General features: G+C 41.6%; 2 protein-coding genes and 1 long non-coding RNA gene across 6 annotated transcripts in view; 1 reads left to right on the top strand and 2 right to left on the bottom strand.

Moving 5' to 3' along the window:
- znf385a (zinc finger protein 385A) overlaps positions 1-11475 on the bottom strand; it is a 73831-nt gene extending 62356 nt beyond the window's left edge. The window contains exon 1 of one of the 3 annotated variants that reach the window (XM_037774051.1): positions 11327-11475. Coding sequence is in view for 2 of the 3 variants with exons in the window: in XM_037774048.1 (XP_037629976.1) it covers positions 8159-8171 (13 nt within the window). In the remaining variant the exon portion in view is untranslated. Of the gene's footprint in view, positions 1-1408; positions 2006-8158; positions 8391-11326 lie in introns of those variants that run through there. The other 2 variants (XM_037774048.1, XM_037774049.1) reach the window with 2 other exon arrangements.
- LOC119490573 overlaps positions 1-23229 on the bottom strand; it is an 839978-nt gene that overhangs the window by 343469 nt on the left and 473280 nt on the right. The window lies entirely within an intron of this gene.
- birc5b (baculoviral IAP repeat containing 5b) lies at positions 11552-23008 on the top strand. 2 transcript variants are annotated; one of them, XM_037774070.1, is made up of 4 exons: positions 11552-11796; positions 13349-13458; positions 15722-15839; positions 22205-23008. In XM_037774070.1, exons 1-4 carry the CDS (start codon positions 11671-11673, stop codon positions 22325-22327), a joined length of 477 nt encoding a protein of 158 aa, XP_037629998.1. In that variant the 5' UTR covers positions 11552-11670; the 3' UTR covers positions 22328-23008. The 2 variants fall into 2 exon arrangements, with proteins under 2 accessions (XP_037629998.1, XP_037629999.1); XM_037774071.1 differs by lacking the exon at positions 22205-23008 and adding an exon at positions 15933-16140 and having other exon boundaries at positions 11564-11796.

A 23229-nucleotide genomic window follows, 5' to 3' on the forward strand; every position in this document is an offset into this window, starting at 1 on the left:
AGTTAAAATACGCACTGTAATAACTACCCTACAAGCTCAAACCATTGGTCTGTTTGTATTCGTTAGGCAGCTGTGGTTGAGGGCAAATCCTGGCCAAATACCATTTACGGGAGCTGCTCCACCTGCACCCTGATCAAGACGGTGCTTGTCTAACTGTTAAATGAGGCTCAAGTCAGATAATTGTTCCCTTTTGACCAGCGGCAGCAGAAACTGGATATGTAGCTACTGCCAAGACCGACAGAATGACCATAAAACAAAAGAAAAACTTGAGAGTGAGAAAGTCTCATACACATTAACTTTACCAACTCGCTTTAGCTAACGGGAATACATATCCTTCAATGTGCACACTTCAAACTCTGCACACCTCAGACTACATGACTCCCTATAATCATTAGAGATGTCTGCTTGAAAAACATGCCTGGCGGGAGAGCAGAGGAGCAGAGCTGCGCCTGAATCAGCCCAGGCATGCGTTAAAACAAAGCGGCCTCTCCGACAGAGGACATAGCAGCACACACACACACAACACACGCACGCACACTTAAAACAAATGCACACACCATGACCTCACACAGTCTCACACACACACATACACAATTCAGAGGACTCAGGAACACTTTCTTTCACATAGCTGACACGCACTGCGTTGCTTATTAAACACGCACACACACGTTCTTCCTATTCTACCCACCAAGCAGCATTATCGGTCATATCAGTGGACTTACAGTGACAAGCTCCCATCCTCTGTATGGATGTACAAGCTGAGTATGTGGAGCACAGAGACCACACAGAACCCCCTCTCTCTCAGACAAAGCCACTATGAGACCAGAATACTAAAGACGAAGAAAGTGCTGGCTGACTCAGAACAGAACAACCGTGTATAATAAACTAAAAGCAAACTGAGGACTGAATCTTTTAGGTTTTTCTTTAAAAAAAATGCCATTTGTGTGATGACCCGTTTGCTCATCATTGGTTTGCAGGGTGATATGGAAAGGTTTGGTAGAAACTAGTGTAACAAATACCCCAAATAAATACATATATACTTGAGGATTGGTATGAAACCAGCATTTGTCTCTTCACCTCTTCTAGCATGACATGAGAATGGTAGTCACGTGACCAAAACAGTCCATAATGACACACTTTGACCTTCCCTGTCATCACTCCCACCTGCCATATTAATGGCACACTATTATCGTAATTACACGCACTAACCATGATTTAAAATGCTCATCCCGGAGCTCAGTATTGACAGATGTCTGTGTGGAATGGATACCAAGCAGAGCACGCTCACTATTAATAAACGAGAGCTGCTGGTGGTCAAGTTTAAGTAGGGATTAGTGATCCAACAACATGATTGACCTCTCCAAAAATCCCCATGCATCAAAAAAAAAAAAAAAAAGCGGCAACTCACCCAAAATCATGATGTACGTTGCCTTTGGTGTCCCTCACTGCCCCCCCGTCTCGCCTGCTTTCGCCAAGGGACGATGGCTCCAAAATCTCTTTTTCAGAGTTCCTCTCCACTCTCCAGAAAGAGGCAACTCAGAGAGGCAGCGCTAGATGTGAGGAGAGACTGCTGCTGTTGCTGCTGCACATGCCTTCCCTTGCGAATGCCCTCTCCAGGTGAAAAGCTGAGTGTGTGTGTGTGTGAGAGAGAGAGAGAGAGAGAGCACGAGGTGTGTGTGTGTGTGTGTGTGTGTGTGTGTGTGGAGGAGGGGGGTCCAGCGTTTCTGCAGTTGTGGCTCAGGTAAGCCTGAGGACTGTATGGAGGGGGTTAGAAGCAGAGAGAGAGAGAGAGAGAGAGAAGAGGGGAGTCAGAGAAGAGGAGGGGGAGCCTAAAGTGTGACAGCCAATCACAGTGGGAGGCTACCAGGCTTCTTCTCCACAGCAGCCAGGAGGAATTGTAGTGGTCTCCAACAAACAGCTGACAAGCACTTTCTTCTCAACTGTGTCATTTCACAGAGACTTCACTGCACTGTAAAGCCGGCGCCTGGCTGCTTTGGTCTCCCTTTCCCACTCTCTCCCTCTCTTGTTTTTTGGGGTTGGGTATAACCTAAAGGCACCTTACATGCCTCTGCTCTGATTGGTGACAGCCTCGACCAATGGGAACAGCGGCAGACACTTGTCATCATGCAGAGTGGAAGTCAGCTTGACTGAAAATGCCGTCTCCCCCCTGTAACCACTGTTTCTCCCTCTCATTTCCCATATTCTTCTCCCCCCACCTCCCCCCTTAGCTCGATTGTCAGATCTGTTTTATTGTGTTTGCTGTTTAACCCCCGCCTCTCTGTCCTTTGACTCCATGTGTATGAGGACTTGTTAAAGGATTAACCTTTTATCTGTTCTCCCTTTTTCTCCCTAACCTGCCCAGGCAAGGTTACGCATTTTATCAACCACTGTGTTTTCGTGAAAGGGTTGGAATTTAGACTGGGAGTGGAGTTGAGAGGGTGTGTGGGGGGGTGAGATGAAATAGAAAGCGACAGAGCGGAGGAAGCAGAAGAAGGAGGGGCAGAGATTAAACTAAATACAACTGACAGAGGGATGAAGAGACGTGGAGTGACAAGAAGGGACGACCGGGAGGATGGAACGCAGAGACAAAGACAGACAGAGTCGGATACGGGAGAAGAGCTGCGGAGAATTAAAACTGTGTGGACCGTACAGCAATGCAGCCACTAATTGAAGAGGAGCTTCACAGCCAGCTGCTTATGGTCCACTTCCTCCACACCACTCACACAGCGTCTGCTGTCATGCCCAACCACTGCTCTCTCTCTCTCTCTGTCTCCCCTGTGAAGATAGCCAAAGAGAGAGACTTTTGAAAATCACAGAGCCTCGATGTTATTGAGAAGCTCGGCGCTTAAGAGAAGGCTTAACAAAGCTGTCAAAAAATTAATCCCCCTGGGCGGGCAAGCTTGCAAACACACAGATACAAACACGTGAGCCTGGGGCTACAGAAAATGATGCCTGATGTTCATATTGCCTCCTCTTGTCCTGCATCGCTTTTTCTCTTCTATCTCTACCCCCCCTTCCTTCTCACGCTCTCCGGCTGAGGCTGTGAGTCACAGGGTGTTGGAGTGAATACTAAGGAGGCTGGCTGACACCTCCAATACCTCTCTGCACAGCAGCTCCACTGCACACGTTTAAGCCATTGCATGTAAACATTGGTAGACTTAGGGGCCACAAACACCCGCACAAATTCTTACAAGTTCGGGTGAAATCCACTGACTAAAACCTGCTGGTGTTATGGAACATATGGTGGCTCATGCGCAAAAATACTCCCACTTTCAGAACCGCCACTAACACCTGCAGCAGTGATAAAAAAAATAAGCAGTTATACGCAGAGAATAATGAGCTCGCAGATGTGGAGCAAACGTTTTATGGTGCAAAAGGACAAACACACAGTTTAAAAAAAGGAATTTCAGCCCGTGGCTCCTCGGATCGAACGCACAAACTCACATAGTGACTGCAGGAAATGGACCGAGCGCTGAGGATATTAGTTTTTGAAAATGGGACACTAGCAGCCTGAACAATAGTTATCATCAATACAGCAATGCGTGCAAGTCCTTCCATGAGCATTTATGTGTGTGTGTGTGTGTTTGTGTTTGTGTGTCAGCAAAAGAGCTGAGATAGGGTTTCCTCATTAGTTGTGTTGGTATCAATAATTCAGAGCCGGCCCTTGTTGGCGTTCAATGGGCCGAGTGCTAATGTGCTGTCGGGCCAGCGGGGGCCCAGGGCCCAGCGCCACTGTAATGGATGTCATGATGAGAGGGTGAAATCGGAGCGTGGGGATCCTGTATCATCTATAGGTAAGAAGAGGGAGGAAGGACAGAGGAGAGGAGAGGAGTGAGGAGACGGGGGTGGGGTGAAGGCCACTGGGGGGGAAGACAGATGGCATTATTGGACAGGTACGGGAGCAGAGAAACAGGAAGAAGCGAAAGGAAAGGAGGGGAGGAAATTGGGCTATTAGATCCCTCCGTTTGCCGTTGGCTACAGATCAATCATTCTTAGGATGACCTCTATCACCTCTGGATGGGGGGCCATCATGGGACACAAGTTAAGTGGCCACCAGGGGTATATATACCTTAAATGAATAATGAACTAACATTATTTCATTTGCAATCCACTTGACTCGATAGAGGTGCTTCACTCACTAATGCTCCTTCAAAAGTGAGGGGAGAAAGAGAGTATGGTGTGGTAGTATGGTTTATTTTACAGGTCTGTAATCTCCAAATCATTTCTAAGAACTGTGTAATTTGTAATAAACTGCCCCGTTCAAACCATTCATTTATTATCATTCATATATGTTGAACTGTATGATCGATAAAAATGTTTTTTTTTTCTTCATTTTTTGCATGTTCAGCTGACCTGCTGTGCTCTGGCCAAAATTATTTTTATTTATTTTCCATATAAAAGTACAAACTTATAATTATTATTGCTATTATTATTTTAATTATTTTCAGGAAAATTTTTAGGGAATTATTAGGATGTTATTCAGACATAACAGACCATTAAAATAAAGGATGAAAAAATAAATAAGACTTTCACTTTTACTTCCTGTTTTGTTTTCTATTTTGTTATTGTGTTATGTCCAATATTGTTGTGTTTTGCACCTCAGGGCCACCGTTAATATGATGCTGAGATTGAGTAAGATAAGTGACTTCCTCACTCTGCCGCAGTCAGCCACCTTTCCACCCACGCTTTTGCATTTATTGTATGCTTACTGTATTGTTATTGTGGCAGTATGTTTTGTTTTGTGTGTTATGTGATCATATGTTTTGTTGTTGAGCTCACAACAACAACAAATTCCTAATCAACTGCGGTTGACATGGCAATAAATTATTGAATCTTGAATCTTGACTTTGTTTTTGTTATTTGTGTATTGACTCACATTCATTCTCTGGAGGCTTATCCCACCTTGACTGGACTTTACTCCAACTTTATTCTCACCTTAACACTGACACCAAGTTTTAGCCCTAAAATAACCTTATGAGGATCAGTTTTCGTCCAGAGATTGAAGTGTGACATCCCATGATGTGATTAATAGAAGCATAGACACATAGTGTGAAATCAGGGAGAGAGAGGACTCAGTATTGTGAACACCACTGCTGAGCATGGATGGTGATTAGTGGTTAACCTATGCTGCCCTCTACTGGTGTAAACCTGTCAACACGGGATGAATTACCTGTAAACAGACTGTGGGAATCTGTCTAAATATTCCAGCTTTAGTGACCCTGGTACTAGACAGCAGTCTGGAAAAGTGAAAACGATGCCATGTAAACTGAGATGCTAATATGTTCCCAGAGTCATGTCAACACACGCGGTGACCAAACAGACATGAGGCACAGCTGGTATTGTACTGATGATTGTCAGACTGAAGGAGAAATACCTTACTCATGCAGAACACTATCTGGACAACAGTCTTGACAAAGCTGTATCCTTACTGGATGTATTTTCATGGTGATCTAGGCAAAGAGCATGAGTGCAGCAGTTCAAATGTGAAAGGAATGCCTGCTGAGTATGAAGGACTTAATAATAAGGACTGTCTACTGATGTGCAGCAACAGCCTGCGAGAGATTTATCTAACCTGCGGGAGAGGGACATCAAACTCTTCCATTCATATAACGCCATGATCTGTCTTCTTCATTCTTCCCTGCGGAGGAAAAACAGTAAATCTACACTCATTGAAATCTGCCAGACAGACTGTAACTCAAGTCCTCCACACAACAGCAGCTCAAACGCAGTGTCAAAAAATGCAACTTCTGTTGAGCATAAATTCTAGTCGTATTTCATGAGGCCCGCTGGCGGTATGTGGCTTTCCAGAAACGTTAGTTCAGTCTTTTTTCTTCTTCTTCTGCAGTTTGTTTGCATGGTGCCATGAAAAAGGATTTCTGTGTGTTGATACAGAGTTCGCACCTAGGTCGTATATCATGAGTTGGGTGTCTCCTGGCACCGTGGTGGTGAATTTAGAGACTGACCATGAAGGTCAAAGGTGAGGGGGTGAGGCCAGCACTGGGCATCACTTCCCCTCATAACGTGGCAAAGCATTTACTAAAGCTACCAGACAATAAATCACAGCTTATTAGACTATGAAATCTTAGATAACTTTCTATATTGACCAAATAATGAGCGTGTCTTGGCACACATGGCTTCATTAAGAGCATAACAAGTCAGCTCGGTGTGAAGGAAAAGGACCTCTGCATTCCCCTTGAAGCGGCCTGAGCCTGCAAGTCTGACAGTTGAGCATATCGGTTTGCAACTGTGAGGGATAATCATCTCACTAAATTTAGACTATTGATCAGGTGTGGACATGTGCAGGGAATGTGGCCAGCTGCACATTTCCGATTGATTCTCGCTTTATTATTAAAGTGTTAACAGATAGTAATTGTTTCATTTCATTTACTGTATTCAATGACTAACTGATTTATCAACAACTATTTTAATAATGAATTCTTCGTTATTTTTCAAGCAAAAACGACAAACATTTAATGGTTTCAGGCTCTAAAATGTGAGATTTTGCTGCTTTTCTTGATCTAAAAGAGGACCTATTATTCTTATTTTCAGGTGCCTACTTGTATTTTGGGTTTCTACTAGAACATGTTTACATGGTTTAATGTTCAGGAAACATTTTACTTTTCTCATACCGAGAAAGAGCTCGAAAAGCCCGCTCTGATTGGTCAGCTGGCCCCCTGTTGGGATTGGTCAACCGAACCAAACTCTTCGGACACTGCTCCAGCTCCACTCAAACTAGCTTTGTTTGAGGGCATGCTAAACTAGCCGCTACACAGGCATTATGCAAATGTGTGACTTGGTGACATCACCACGTTATGGAAGAAAAGGCAGGACTTCAAGCGAGGCGTTTCCGGAACTTCAGGAGCAGTGTTTCTGTGGGGGGAGAGTAACTCCCTTTGGCGTGGATTTTGGGCTCTATAACTTTGCAGACTTTTTACATGCACAAAAAAACTATATAACATACTAAAGGAAAGAGAAAAAGCCCAAACGCATAATAGGTCCTCTTTAACTTACTTGGTCGTCATTTTTCATGACTTTCCGACATTTTTTAAGCCAAACGATTAATCATGAAAAGAATCTATAATGAAAAGAATCATTAGTTGCAGCCCTTTTAATTTATGTTTATGTTTCAGCAACATGCTTTATGATGAAAATGCCATATCAATAAATCTTCACAGAGAAAAAAAAGAAATAGAGAGACTGAGGATTCAAGATGTGTGTGCACAGGTGGGTGTGCCCGTCCTGTGAATAAACGCCTGCCTACAGAGATGGAGAATGTTGATGTTGACTGTCACACTCTCACACGTCTCTGACATTTTTACACCAGAACTAGAGGACAGGGCGTCTTTCATTCTTTCCAACCACCTTCAAATCACACATCTGCGCCATAACTGCTGCTGCAGTTCATACTCGTTGAAACTTCACTACAATAAGTTCTGTTCTGCTGCTCCTATACTCAACCAAATACTTTAGCCTGACACATTCCTGTAGTCGTTGTTACGAAACGCTGTGTGTGTGTGTTTTAGAAGACATCGATTAATTATCTCCTCCATAGATGACAGTCTATTTCTAAAGCTCAGACATTCCTCAGCTGAGAGTGATGCGGCAAAAAAAATCTCCATGGAAGTCAAGAGTCAACTATATCCCTGCCACAAAATTTAGTCTCCGTCACACACTCGGACTTCAAACTACAAATGGTGCATACATTAACATGAACAAGTCTCACACAAACAACTATTCATTAGCCCTTCATACAAACACATACAGCATGCAAACCTGCACACACACATGCACAAGATAAGATCAGCTTCACCCCAAATGTGTTCAGTCTGGGTGGGCAGCAGAGGACAGGTGGAGCAGTCAGGACAGCTGTCAGCTCCACGGAGACGTGTATATATTTGAGTCAAGACGAAGATCAGTTGCTTACACACACACACACACACACACACACACACACACACATTTGTCCAATCATTCATTGAAACAAATGTCATTTTTCTGTGCTGCATAAAGCACATTTATAGTGCCAAAAACTCACACTGACTGTACATGGGAGCAAAAAAACAAAGATGTATTTCTTGCTCCCCACCAAGACAGCACTGCATAAGTTTAAATAGAAGCAGACACAGCAGCAGTAGACGGTAATAGGTTCCTTTCTTACCTGTGCTCCACATTGCACCTCTAGTCCTCCTGCTGCTCTTACTGAGTGCGTCCAATCTCCAACCCTCTATACAGGCACACTGACAAACAACTAGTCCCTCTGTGAAATTCTGCGCAGGTGGAAGAAAAATGACCGGAAAGATCCTCAACTGTTCTCATTAATTCGGTTCCAAGAGCTGTGTATGCAAACCAGACAGCCTCACGCCCACGCTGGCAATGTAAAGGACATGTGGAAATAGAGACCACAAACACATTGCCACTATCACCTCCCCTTCACCTCTCTACATCCTATCTCCTCCCTCTCTCTCTCTCTCTCTCTCTCTCTCTCTCACTCTCACTCTCAGCCCTGTGTGAAAGCACAAATAGAGTCCAGTAGCTAATCGTGGCAGGCCTTAATAAGTGATGGCAGAAGAAAGAAAGAGCAGAGAGTTGAAGGCAGCAGCAGGGAGGAAGAATCAAATGTCAATGCAGGTATGAGGAGTAAAAGTGAGACACAGATGGAAGAGAAATATCAACCTATGAAAAGGTGATTTGTGGTACAACATATGCCAGTCAAAACAGTTGCAAAACAGTCTCTCAGGACCTCTCAAGAACATGTCAAAGGTACAATGTGCAGGATTTGCACATTCTAGTGGTGCGGTTGCAGATTTCAACAAACTGAGTACCCCTCCACTCACTCCTCCTTTTCATTTCTAACGTGAGCCGCCGAGTGCAAAACCGTGGTAACGCCGTTCACCTCACTCAGAGGCCATCCTTACCATAATAACACTGCTTTAGCAGCAAGACGGCGGCTGGCGGTACCACCGTTTTACACTCTGCGGCTCACGATACCGCAGTTTCACAAGCATGTCGGAGAACTACGGTGGCCTTCAGGTAACGTAAAGACACTAAAGGCTCTCTCTAAAGCCAGTGTTTGGTTCGTCCATTCTAGGCTACTGTATGGCGGAGCAACATAGCGGACTCAGTGAAGAGGATCCGCTCCCTATGTAGATATGAAGGGCTCATTCTAAGCTAACAAAAACACAACGATTCTTAGTTTCAGTAGATTATACACTAATGAAAACATAGCTGTGAATATTATATTCCATTTCTGCTAGACTGTTCCTTTAAACTTGTAAATAACCTCAGCCTTTATTGCTGAAGCTCTTAATTACACAAACATTTCACTGGTGCAACAAGACGACCACTTTCAGGACAAAACTTGTGAATGAAGGAGGGCAAACTGATAAAACTTACACCTATATGGTGCAGCAGTGTTGAGAGGAATGACAAAATACAGCGAAAAAAATTTGAACGTATATGGAAAAAGTAACACACACAGTAACACACACACACACACACACACACACACACACACACACACACACACACACACACACACACACACACACACACACACACACACACACACACACACACACACACACACACACACACACACACACACACACACACACACACACACACACACACACACACACGTGTAAATTCAGAGCTAGATGTGATTCTTCACCGTCTGCAGTAAGCAGCCACCCACCATACAGGCCACTGGGAGCCACAGCAACATGACATTAAAGTACAGTCCAGCTCACTCCAGGCCTACTGCTCAATAAGCCCTTACACTGCATCACCTCAGCGGGCTGCCGACTATTACAGCGTGATACAGTATAAAATCGACACTCTCTCAGCCTTATAAGCAGGCACACTGCGTCTCAGCGCTCCCCCAGGCTCTCTGCTGGAAGATAAGGTTAGAAGGGGAAAAGGACAGCAGTTTACAGCTGTAAGCACATTTCAGCACCCAAGGGCCTAAGGGGTAGTGTTACAGGGACACACTGCTGCACCAGGACTGTGCCTGTCTCTCACAGGCCAGTAAAGTTTACAACAAACCATTAAATTGGACAGTTGGCTTTCTGGTTATTATGTCTATGTTTATTTTTCTTAAAAATACTCAGCTGGAAACTACAATTCAGGCCTGAAAAGTAAATAACAATAACTTCATTAAGAATACCTGATCATGTTTGTGGCTTTGTAGTCATGCATTTATACTTCTACATATATTATTATATTATTATTATACACTTCTGTGATGTGGCAACGAATTTTAATATAAGCTGTTTCTCAGACATTAAGAAAGAGCAAAGTAAAATAATAATAAGCCATCACATACTTTAACTCTGCCTCTTTTGGATAGTTCATTGCATAACAAGACAGGAGCAGAGAAATTATAAAATAATCACTACAGCAAACAATATCCTTGCATTTCTTTCAAGAGCCAACAGAGGGGGTTAAGTTCCTCCACTACCTCCTGTGCACTACAGTTGATGTGAGTGTACATTTTTTAAGAGGACTAGAATTTATCTTTTATAAAGCACATTTAAATTTTTGTCAAGTAACCTCTGCTTCAGTGGATCAAGTCAGATGAGGGAATTTGGCACTAAAAATAGTGTAAGTTTGGAATATCATCTTGATTTGTCACTAACTCAGACTCCTGAAGCCTCAAGTAGACTTTTGTTTTTTAAGGATTTCATTTGAAACCGGTTTCATTCATCACGTGCTCATAATATGAAATGCAAAGTGGGTGGCATTGTTGAGGTTGTGCTAAAAAAAAATGTCAGTGTGCAATAAAGAATAATGATTAGAATAACAGTAAAAAATAATGATTAGAAAAATAAATATAAAGGATGAATATTCAAATATTAAAAATGTATGTAATAGCTTATAAGTATTAAAATGCTGAAGTGTATATTGGCCCGGTGAGTAGAAGGGCTGTACAATTATTTTTTTCTGTTCAATTTGTATAAAAATGCACATCAATTTACATATGTCACAGTTGTAATAAAAACTATACAAGGTCATGCAGAGGTCAGAGGACATTCAATTCAATTTAAGTGAAAGAGTAGAGAGAGAGGGACTAGTAAGATTTTGAAATGAATTAAGATCCAAGCAGAAATGCAAGTTATTCTTTGAGTGGTTTTGGAGAGAATCAGCAGATCAGTTTGTAGCCAAATCCATTGTTGCATGATTGCATCACATGTAAAACAATGTCTGTGTTGCATATTTTCAACTCATATCCAGGTCAAATTAGCCTGTAACATATAGGTTACTCTACTGCTTGTGTTTTGCTACATTAAAAACATATAGGTGTATTGCAGCACTGAGAAAGACTTACCTGTAGTTGTCACACATGTTGAAAACACCAAACAAACAGGTTTGAAGTATAATGTAACTGAGGAATGATGTAGACTAAAAGAATATATATTTTTATTTATAAAAAAAAAACTTCGAAAATTGCTGCAGTCGGAGCTGTGCCTGATTTGACCTTTTATCGACCTTTATCGGTGACCTTACGTACCTGTTACGTACCCTTCAGAGCCCCGCCCACCTCGAACCTGCGCGCGCAGAGTTCAATCAGCCAAAACTGAAAACACCTGTGAGAGGAAACGTGCTATCAAGATGTCCACATCGACCCCCACACCGGGAATGAAACTGAGCCCGTTGTTGTTTCTTTAAGCTATGGCCGGCATTGATGTACTGTCAGCCAGGTTCTCTTCCTATGATCTAATGTACAGTCATGATGTTCGAGAGCAAAGCTTTGCAGACTGGCCATTCAGAGAGGAGTGTAACTGCACACCTGAGAAGGTAAGAAGGAAGGCAGCTCTGTCCGAGGAGGCTTCACAACAGTTGTTGCTTTCAGAAATATTCATGATTGATAGTTCATTTCTTAAAAGTGCAAATGGCACAGTGTCTTTAATCAAGAGGGGGATTTATCTGCAATGAAAGCACCAGAGGTGGAAGAAGTACTCATTTTAATTAAGAAAAAGTGGCAATACCACAGTGTGTAAACATACTCTGCTAAAGTAAAGTAAGTAAAAATACTGCATTAAGAATCTTACTTAAATTAAATAAAAGCACTTGAAATGATTGGAATCAAAATATACTTAAAGTACCAAAAGTAAAAGAATGCTTCTACCCCTAATGTACATTAACCTACAGTTAACCTAGTACATGAAATAATAGGGCTGCCCCCTTTTAGTTGATTAGTAAGATTTCTTTAGTCGATTAATCGTTTTTTATGCTTTTTTTTTCATGCTGAATGAGTTATTTCTGAGAAACTTATGAGCACATCTCTGGTAAACACAAGGTTTAAAGTGGTGCTTTTGTCAATTTCTTTTTTTGTAGGGATATACCGATTTGGATATCAGGTCAATACTGACTCCGATAGCTGGAGCGGGTATCGGTGACATTGGGGCCGATCTATTAAATTCTATGTTTGTATACTATATACATTATATACTGGAATTTGAAGTCCTGTTTAAGTGTTGACCAATTTGTTGCACCATTAAAAAGTTTACACATTAGTTGTAATTCTTGTTAATTTTGAAGATTTTTTTTGCCAAGTTGCTGGTGTACGATTTATTATTTTAATAATAATAAAGAACGATTCAGCACATTTCTATCTATATATTTATTTGTTATATATTTTTTTTTACAAATTAGGAAATCAATATTTATGTCACGCCTGATGTTGCTTTATACATGAAGAATGGTCACAGTGAGGCATACAGCTTATTAATTAAACACTGGTATCGGATTGGTACTCGGTATTGGCCGATACCCAAAGCCCAGGTATCGGTATCGGGACTGAAAAAGTCGGATCAGTGCATCCCTAATTCTCTACTGATTAGTCCGCAAAATCGCATGAATGTTAGTCGACTAAAAATTTCTTTGGTCGAGAACAGCCCTAGAAAATAACTATTGATATCCCCCAACCTTGTTTACACTTAAAGTTACGTAATTGTTTACTCCAGTCTTTGATCCAAGGCTGTGACAGCTTGTGATATACAGTTAAGCAGGTGTCAGATTCAGTTTCATTGCATCAGGTATCCAGTGCATGGACCCCTCACTCTGCCCATCTTGTCATGATGGATGAGCTGCTGACACCTCACTTGATGAGCAACACTATATGCCATGTTAGCAGCTCTTGACCCCCCAACAGCCAAACGGACATCATCTGCCGGTCTCCTTCTCGCTGACACTAACCCCCCTGCAGCTATGGGCTTTTGTTCCTGTCATATTTGTCATTGAATTATCAGCTCATAGAATCACTTTAATTTAGTGCTTGTTTTTTATTTTACAGTATACTGCAGTACAGACATGAAGGCATCTGTTGCTGCTTTGTTTGTGTTTGCAGATGGCCACGGCCGGGTTTGTCCACTGCCCCAGTGAGAATGAGCCGGATGTTGCTTGCTGTTTCTTCTGTCTGATCGAGCTGGAGGGCTGGGAGCCAGACGACGATCCTTGGTAAATAAAGCATGTCAACTTCCTCAGGCCCTTACCTTTACCTGACCTACCTTCATGTAAGCTTTGGGTCACTGAAGGATAGCATGCCAGTAGTGTGAGGGGGTACAGTATAGCTTCAGATCTGAGATTATTTTTGTCTGTATCACTCAGTGTTGCATGCGGCCATTACAAGACTCATTTAATATTAAATACATCACCACATGAAGTTGATTACTATTGTTTTAAACCTACTGGATGCAAATACTGTAGCTGTTTCTTCATCTCGATCGGTATAATGTCAAATTTAGAATAATTTTTTTTAGTTTGATGGTGTTTTTTCTTATAAAGAAGATTGTATCCCGATTGAGCTGGATCTATTTAAAGTGGACATATCATGCTCATTTTCAGGTTCATACTTCCTACTAAAACATGTTTACATGCTTTAATGTTCAAAAACATTATTTTTCTCATTCTGTCTGTATTTACCATGAAACTCTCAGTTTTAAGGTGGGTTTATGCTCGGCGTAGTGTCCTCGGCGTGAGAGTGCGCGAGCCAAAGATGACATCTCGTGATGTGCGTGAAACGCTAAGGCTCCGCAAGTTGTCGCAGCGCTTGGCCATGCACCTCAATTTTTGTAACTAGGCACCCTGCAGCTTTTCAGATATGGCTGCCAGAATAAGATAAAAGCAAATAACTTAAATTAAGACGTAAAATTATGAATTAGAAGGATGGACAATTTGTTTTTAAATGCTTTAAAAGCAACAGATCTTAGAAATCTACATTTGAGTAAATACTTTCCCAGCCGAATCAAATTGTTTACAGAATATTAAACCTTTCAACCTTTGTTTCATTATAATACATTTAATACTTGACTCTTTTCTTTACATGGGCTGTATAAAGGTGATAAAGTATGTCAATAAATATTAGGTATGAGTTCACAGTTAATTACAATTCATTCCCAGCATTAAGGAGTTTAGGAGCTTCTGGCGTTTCGGAGAATACTGCAACGAACAACGCGTTGAGCATAAACGTGTTTAGTTTAAACGCCTTTGTGCGTGCTCGTAGTTCGCGCGCCATCTGTGGAGGCCCGTGCCTCGAGCAAGTCTAAACAAAGCTTTAGCTGGTCTCTTTAAGACCCCCTCCCGAAACATTACAGTCTGCTCTGATTTGGCTTGCGAGAAAAATGCGGTGTACCCTTGCAAAGGTAGTTCTCACGCCATGATTCTAATGAGCCAATCAGGCTGAATTAGGCAGCCCACAAAAAAACTGACTGGGTCGTCTTATTTCAGACTTTGTGGGTTAGTAGGCACTCCAGATGCCCAAATGTGTTACTGAAAAAGTGAGTTTTTCATGATATGTCCCCTTTAACCCTCATCCTAACAACGTATTTAACATACAGGTACAACCGACTGGGGTCCCTGGGGACCCCAAGAATAAACTACTGTAAGAAACAACCATCATAACAAAATGTAAACTTATTTCTTCTCAAAATATTTTTAGTTCTGTAATTAATGTCATCTGAAGAAAAAAAAAACATGTTTATATTAGGAAAGTTAGTTAATTTGCATGTTGTGTAAAATGAAAATAGACAGAGGACCCGTGCTAAACATTTTATTCTATTCTATTTTACCATTTAAAACTGCATAGGCTGTAATTGGGTGCTTTTGACTGGGGGTCCTCCAGGACCCCGATACATTGGTATTTATAATGAGTATTAAAAATCTGACTTTATTTGTATAGCACTATTCATACAAATCAAATGTAACACAAAGTGCTTCAAACTATGCAACAACCCCTCCCACACACACACCCCCCCATCCACACACAAAGTGATAGATGACTTTGTAATTAGTAAAAGATTCAATAATAACAGCGTTCAATCTCATCAATTTGCTGTGAGGAAACGACAGCGGCAGGATAAAAATAGATAAACTCTGATAAATCTGGTACACCAACATATAACAATAAACCAAACCGACTAGAATACATGAATAGATAAATATTTAATGCTCAATTAAAAGCCAAACTAAAAAGGTAGGTCTTGAGTTTGCTTTTAAAAAATGTCAACATTCTCTGCCGCACTAATTAAAACAGAAAACAATGATGTGAAGTCATTAGCGACAAAGTCATGAAAAATTGGAATGATAGAATAAAGCACCTGTGAGATATAAAGTATACCTCTGGGGTTGGATGAGGGTTAAGAATAACAAAGCATTCCTCTCTGTGCCACATTCAGATGTTGTCCCTTCAACTCATTTCTTCCATAACATTTTCTGTGCCCAGGTCTGAACACTTGAAACGCTCCCCTAACTGTGGATTCTTAAACCTGAAGAAAGACTTCACCGAGCTGACTGTGGCGGACTACAATCACATGGAGAAGGAGAGGCTAAAGATATACATTGTGAGTGTCCCTTCAATCTGTGTAGATTGTATACAATGAAGTGAGGTTCAGCTTGAATACTTATGCAGTGTTTTTTGGGGTTTTTTTCTCCAGAGAAAGGTTTGTCATAAGAGGATGGCGTATTTTCGGGATGGCATAGACCACATGATTGAGAGCCTTAAATCTCAGTTGGACTCTATGTGATATGATTGAAACAAACATCCTGTCTATATATTGTAATTTTATTGGCACATTAATCTTGACTCAATAGTTTGACGTAATGGCAGTTTAAAAAATCAATAAAGTCGTGAAGAATATTCCACTTTCTTTGTAGTATTGTCTTTAACCACAAGATGGTGCTTTTGCACTAAAGCTGCAGTTTTTTCCCCCCCCATGTCACACACACTTTCTGGGAGTTCCCAATCTCACACTCCACATCCTTCACAAAGGCAATCTGAAATGAAAGACGCACATTGAGCAGGATTACAATGTGGGCTATATTCCCTCTTTTCAAGCAAATACTTACCATTTTCCTGAACGTGCCACCATCCCTACCACCCCTTTTCAAACCTTGACCCTGGACAGATGGCCTGAAGCCCCTCCCTTTCAATACCAACTGTTGCCCCAGTAACATCTGTTACATATAGGGGGACAGTGTGCACTGAGAGGGCTCGCCAGGACACTAGCCTAACCCCGTGAGCAGGACTAAGATTTAGGAAACTCTTAAGGATGCTGCTGCTGACAATGGGGAAAAGGTGCTCATGCAGTAAACACTCGGAGAAAGCTCTGTCACACTGTAATGCTTCACTGCTCTTATTTAACAAAGGTCTGACACTAATATTATTTGCAGAAGTTGGCGTAAAGTCTTGAGAGTTTCATGTCCGTTTTGTAGCAGAAAGAGAAGATGTTGGGCTCAGTTTTGTGACGAGAGGGTTGGCTGGATGGAGTACAGGATTAAAAGATGCTATCCCTTCTCCAACCTTCCTCTGTTCTGGATTAATGTCTAATGTAACACTATGGCCACTGAGCCCAGATCAAGTGCTTAATTCCCCTTTATCCGCTCGCTGCAGAGCAAATTGAAGGGAGACTATTTTTAGCCCCAAAAACTGACGTAACATTTCTAACGAAACTGTTATGCTTCCGTTTTTCAGGATGTCTTTTTTTTTTTTTTTATCTTAACCCATATGTGCCCGCAACTGAAATTATAAATTTCCTTTGGTATAAGTGTTCTCTGGGCTTGCCTAAGCAGAAATGTGAAGACATTTTCATGTCCTTTCATTTCATTTTTTCATGGGACGACTGTTTTTGCAATAGACTCTATTATATTTTAGGAAAAAACAGTCGTCCCATGTCCCCAAATACAGTATAGTATGATAACCAAATGACTGTATCTCAGAAACTACAAGGAGCACAATCAAGTATTTGGTATATATGGACCCATAAAAAGTTGAATATCAAAGATATGTACAACTATGCAAAATAAATATGGAAAACACTCAATAAAGACAATGTTAGCATTGTATGTTTCCAATTTTTCAAAAATCCCTATTTTGAATATTAAGTGGGGTTTTTTTCATGTGATCTAAAAATCTAAAAATAGATACTTGTCCAAAGTATGTCCGTACCAAATTTCAAGACTTTTGACTAATCAGAGCAAATGTTGTGGCACTTTTCCTTGTCATTCTAAATTGGCACAAATGGGTTAAATTGACGATGTTATGAGATCAGTCATTCATATTTTGCTGTCATGGCCAGTATTAATTTTAGATTCATATAGCTGTCTAGAGGAACATCCACTAAATCTACCAGATAAAAATCCCAAACCATTGACATGTTGGTTTTGACATTTAGTTCAGTAAGTGGTATTTGGATAAGAACGTAGATTATAAGGAGCATGTTTACAGTTAATTGCTAATGTAACTCTAATCAGGCTTTATACCCACATCCCATGTCAATCCACTTATTTATGTGTGCTCCAAAAAATGAACAAAGAGAGTGGCATGGCGTGACTTCTATCCCTGACTGGCACAGATGTGATAGACAGGCTTATCTGTGGGAATGGTGCAAAACTGTTGATTTGATTGGATCATAACTGGGGTGGGAGCTTGGCTTCATATGTTTTCCCTTACCCTGGTTTTATAGCAGTTAAGTATAAATACTAGGGCTGTCAAAGTTAATTTGATAATAACGTGTTAACGCAAATTTGTTTTAACGCCAGAAATGCCTTTAACGCAACTTGCGATTTTTAGGTTTTAGTGGGCTCAGTTTTAAAGCTAGAGTGAAGATACTGGTAACATGAAACTAGAAAAACCTAAGGAATCCATTGGTACCATGTCATACTAGCTTGTGCGAAGGAGGTTAAATAACTCTCCAAATGTACGCTAAATTTTGTTGAAGAAAATCTGGCGTGGCCATTTTCAAAGGGGTCCCTTGACCTCTGACCTCAAGATATGTGAATGAAAATGGGTTCTATGGGTACCCACGAGTCTCCCCTTTACAGACATGATCAATGCAATACATAATCACATGCAGTTTGGGGTAAGTCATAGTCAAGTCAGCACACTGACACACTGACAGCTGTTGTCTATTGGGCTTGAGTTTGCATGTTATGATTTGAGCATATTTTTTATGCTAAATGCAGTACCTGTGAGGGTTAATGGACAATATTTGTCATTGTTTTGTGTTAATTGATTTCCAATAATGAATATATACATTTGCTTTAAGCAAACATATTTGTCCACTCCCATGTTGATAAGAGTATTAAATACTTGACAGATCTCCTTTTTAAGGTGCGTTTTGAACAGATAAATGTGTGATTAATCGTGATTAACTCTGGAAAATCATGCGATTAATTGCAATTAAATATTTTAATCGATTGACCGCTCGAATAAATATTAGAATAGATATATTTAGAATTAGTCATTAAGTAAATAGGAATCTGCATTGCACTACTGCACATGGTTTTCTGATCTAATTAATATACTGTGACAAAGGACGCACCAGTAGCCTCGACTGCAGTTTTCTAATTAATGAGTTTCTGCTAAACAAACTGTAAACAGTGAGTGTAGCAGATGGACCAACGGACAGATGTTACCAACAGAAAGTTTACAACCTGAGCTTTTTCCATCAGGCCCCATCTGTTGCTCCTGTGCCTGGTACCTCCCTCTACCCTCCTCCAATGCTTCTCCTCATCAGCATCTATCACCAAAACCTCTCCCCTGATGCTCCATACACCGCTAAATGAGTGACATCAGCATTTACCATCTCGCCTGACCTGGTTTAAACCTTAATAAACAGCGCTTAAAGGAACGGCATATCACATTTGCTGGCTTGTTCCACTCTGAAAAGTACTTATGAGAACACACAGAGCAGGATAAATGATTATAAAGGCCTAGACTGCACAGTGATCCTGAACCAAAGCCACGTGAATGTGTCTAGATCACGCTGAATTTACAGATTACCAGAGCAAAAAGGGACTCTCAAAGTTACACTCTTCCTTGCATTATAATTAGGAATCCCCTTTTCAGTTTCGCATCTCCCTCCTCCACCTCTAATGTTCTCCCACGTCTCTGGCAGCAGGGCACGCTGGCTGCTCGCTCCCTCAGACACCACAGCCCTCCTACCTTGGCTGTTTTTTTTGTGTGCCCCGTTCGAAAGGGACCTCCATCTGTCCCTACACTCAGCCCATTGTGGTGTCCCAAAGCCCAGCAACTTCCACAATGCAGTGGGCGTGCAGGAGAGGGGGGGGCAGGGTAAACACGACAGCATCCAGATCCCATTAGAAGCTCTTTAACTCCTACACCCTAATACTCTCAGAGAACTCTGGGAGGAGAAGGACCACCCCTTATCCTCATGCACACAATGTCACCTTTTACACCCGCTCCCATAGGTAATGAGCCGGCGATCTGCCCTCTTTCCTCCCCTCCTATGTTCAGCTTTTCTTTTTCTCTTGCACAAGCTGTCACGTTATCTCATTGTGTTTAGCATTATTTCTCTGACCATAATTATTTGAACTTTTCTTGAATTTTTACAGGGTGATGTATACCGGTGATGTTTTTATTAAAGGAGCTGTTGACGTAGAGAACCAACCGTGATGGTCTAGTCTGATGTGATGTGCTAATAGACGGAGCCATTCATTTATATTTAATTGCTTCCACCATGTTGACCGTGACCAACCCAACCCCTACATCTTCTCATAACGCCAGCCTCGCCATCTTTTCATTGTTTTCATCCGTCTTTTCCCACATCTCTCTCTCTCCATCCATCTCCTCAGTCTTTCTTCTACCAGCTGCTCCTCTAAGTCTAGGGCGTCTCCGTTTCGGGGTGCTCCACCTCTCAACCTGGGCTCTCGTGTCCCTGTGCTCCCCACAGAGGCGTGTGTGTGTGTGTGTGGGTACATATGTGTGCATGCACACTGTGGCCCAAGAGGAGGCGGGGGGATCACTGTGTCCGCCCCAGCTTAAAGGCAGAGGGATTACCGGCACACAGACACTGATTAAAGCCTTCCAGCCTCCTATGGCCCCATTAATACAATCTTAATCACAATGCTTTATCCCTCTATCTAGCTCCTATGGATCAGGACCTTTTCATTTTAGTGGGAGCCACTCGTGTTTGGCCAGTGGATTAAATGTACTGCACACAGAAACTAAAATATAAGCACGAGAGTGAGAGACCGAGAGCGAGCTTCATTCTGCACTTCAAAAACTTATCTCAGATTTAGTTTAGTTAGAGTTGCCAACCATTTCTGCCAAAATGAACTTCAACATTCAACAGGCTCATGCTGTTGGCATCTAATTTATATAAAGATAAAAACCACAAAAGTTTAGGAGTCAAGAGTTGGAGTGCTGCAACATTTACGCTCTGCGGGCTGATATGTGACATGACCTCACGTTCCCAGGGGATCGAGCCACAGGTCGCGCTCTGCTGCTCGCCGTGTCGGCCGAGATGGCATGACAGAGCATGTGTCCCCTTCCCATTAAAGAGACCCTCGTGCCCTTATCTGGATGAGAGCCACTTGATACACTCAATCTGGGTTTGAGGCCTGCAGATTACTGTTAAATCAGGATTTTCTGTTGTTGTACTTTTTCAAGTATTATGCATATTTGTTTTATCATTTTAATAGGGCACCGATACCGGATCAGATATCAGGCCGATACTGACTCAAATAGCTGGATCAGGTATCGGTGACAATGGAGCTGATATATTCAATTCAATTCTTTTATATACTTATTATAGATAGTTCGATATACTATTTTATACTGGAATTCCTGTGTAAGTTTTGAAAATGTGTTGTTGCATTAAAAAGGTTCACATTTCATTTGTTATTCCTGTTAATTTTTAAGATTTTTTTACCAAGTTGCTGGTGTAAGATTTATTATTTTAATAATGACAATTCAATAAATAAATATCTATGTATTTATTTGTTAGAAAAGCAATGATTAAGTCCAGCCTGATGTTTTTTGACGCATAAAAGAATGATCCCAGTCACTTCCACACAGTGAGACATACTAGATATTATTAATTAAACACTGGTATTGGATCAGTGCTCTATATCGGCCGATACCCAAAGCCCAGGTATCGCTATCGGGTCTGAAAAAGTTGGATCGGTGCATCCCTACATTTTAACATGCTAAACATTCTTCTTTGCACAAGTTAAGTACATATTTAACACAAAATATTAAACATAAAAACTACTTTTAAGTTAATGAAATTCATATCTTTTCTATATCTTCCTAAATTGTTCCATGTAACTATCAAACAACCTCTCCACCACCATTGCCCCACTCTCCAGAGACTGTCCTGCATCTCTCTGTTTTGTAATCTTGTATCCAAAGTTAATTTACGTGGATTATTTCTATATCCACCCACTCATGTATTTGGACTCAGGAGGATAATCCCCGTCCCCTGCCCCCCACCGTTTTTTGCCGTAACAAAACAGCAAAGACACAAAGAGGGTGCACGCCAGCTAAACTCTGCCAGTACTTTCTCACAGGCCAAATGTCTGTCTGTGTGTAAAGCTATGTGTCATTCCTATGCCAAGGCTGACACACGGGAGCAGAGAGGACAAACTTGTGAATGGGGAGCAAGGACCTTCGTCACCTCTTCTGCCCTCTCCTCCTCTTTCCTCTTCTCCTTTTTCCCCCCAACACACTAATTCCCCTTTCCCTCTCTCATCTCTCTCTCTCATGCTCTCACTCTCTTCTCTCTCTCTCTCCCCAAATTGGCCCAGCTGTCCATCAGCCCCCCCGCTGCTCCCCCAGCTGTCTGCCCTCCCCAAACGAGAAGCCCCACAACAATAGAGGTCACAGGTCAAGAGAAAGAACAGGCTGCGTTCACAATGGACCAGTGGCGCCCAGTAAAACAATCGTTCCCTTTTTCTCCTCCAGCCTTTCTCCGCTGATGCCAGGACTGGAAAAGACAAACCTTTTGGAGAGGTAGCTGAAGAGGCAAGGGGGAGTCCTCTTGTACAACGGCCTTCGAGGCACCTTCCCCTTCTTACAATTGCCTAAAGGACCACAATGATAAACACACTCGAACACACCAGCGCTTGCTCTCACCTCTTCATCTTTACACTCTGCCACCCCGCTCTTTGTTTACTTCAAGTGCAATCATGTTCTTCAACGCCGTCATTAAAGTCAAAACGGAATCTTTTGTCGTTAGTCAAGTGATATAAATGTGTTAGGAACCTTGTCAGCTTGAGCTGATCTGGAATATTGTGTAGTTTATTTCCTCTTCCTTCAATTTAAATAAGGTTTTACGATATGTGCTGTGAGTTGAGGTTATTTTCAAAGAAAGAAAAAGTATCTGACAAACTGATTTATGACGTCCGTATTCATATGATGGAAATCTGGTGCTTTTCTCTCTTTTGAGGTTGAATTCTTTGCCCTACAGTGTTTTGGCATGAGCTAGATGGGAAAATGGGACATGTGGGAGACAGAACTCCGAAAAGCCTCTGTGACACATTCACCTGTTCCCCAGAGCGGTTTTCCCAGGGCCCACAACAGCCTCCCGCCTGACCTGATAGAAACCCCGGAGCACACACACACACACACACACACACTCACACATCCTGCAACACATCTCTATTGCCACAAAGTTCTCCTATATTCACTCCATCTTGGTCTTCATTTTTTATATTAGTTTGTCCATGTTCAAAATGAAACCGAGCCACTTAACATTCATTTTCTTTAGTCTGAGATTTTCCATTTTTTATTGTTGCATTTGCGTATTGGAGTTTTTTTTCATATATCGATATGACATATCAAAGTAGTGAGAGACGTTTTTGGATGTTTTCAAATTACAAACCTGCACTTAATCACTGCCGTATAGTGTGAATTCAGTAAAACACCTGAAACTGACTATGTGCAAAAGGAACTTTCATAGTGTGAGTGTGATATGTGAGCTGGCATTG

This window comes from Sebastes umbrosus, chromosome 6, assembly GCF_015220745.1.
Source record: "Sebastes umbrosus isolate fSebUmb1 chromosome 6, fSebUmb1.pri, whole genome shotgun sequence".
NCBI classification, from domain to species: Eukaryota; Metazoa; Chordata; class Actinopteri; order Perciformes; family Sebastidae; genus Sebastes; species Sebastes umbrosus.

Bases quoted from the DNA above. Each gene is read 5' to 3' on its own strand.
- birc5b (XM_037774070.1), top strand. From the start codon at position 11,671: ATGGCCGGCATTGATGTACTGTCAGCCAGGTTCTCTTCCTATGATCTA. The intron at 11,797-13,348 runs GTAAGAAGGAAG...TTGTGTTTGCAG, and splicing joins GTAACTGCACACCTGAGAAG to ATGGCCACGGCCGGGTTTGT. The intron at 15,840-22,204 runs GTGAGTGTCCCT...TTTCTCCTCCAG, and splicing joins AGAGGCTAAAGATATACATT to CCTTTCTCCGCTGATGCCAG.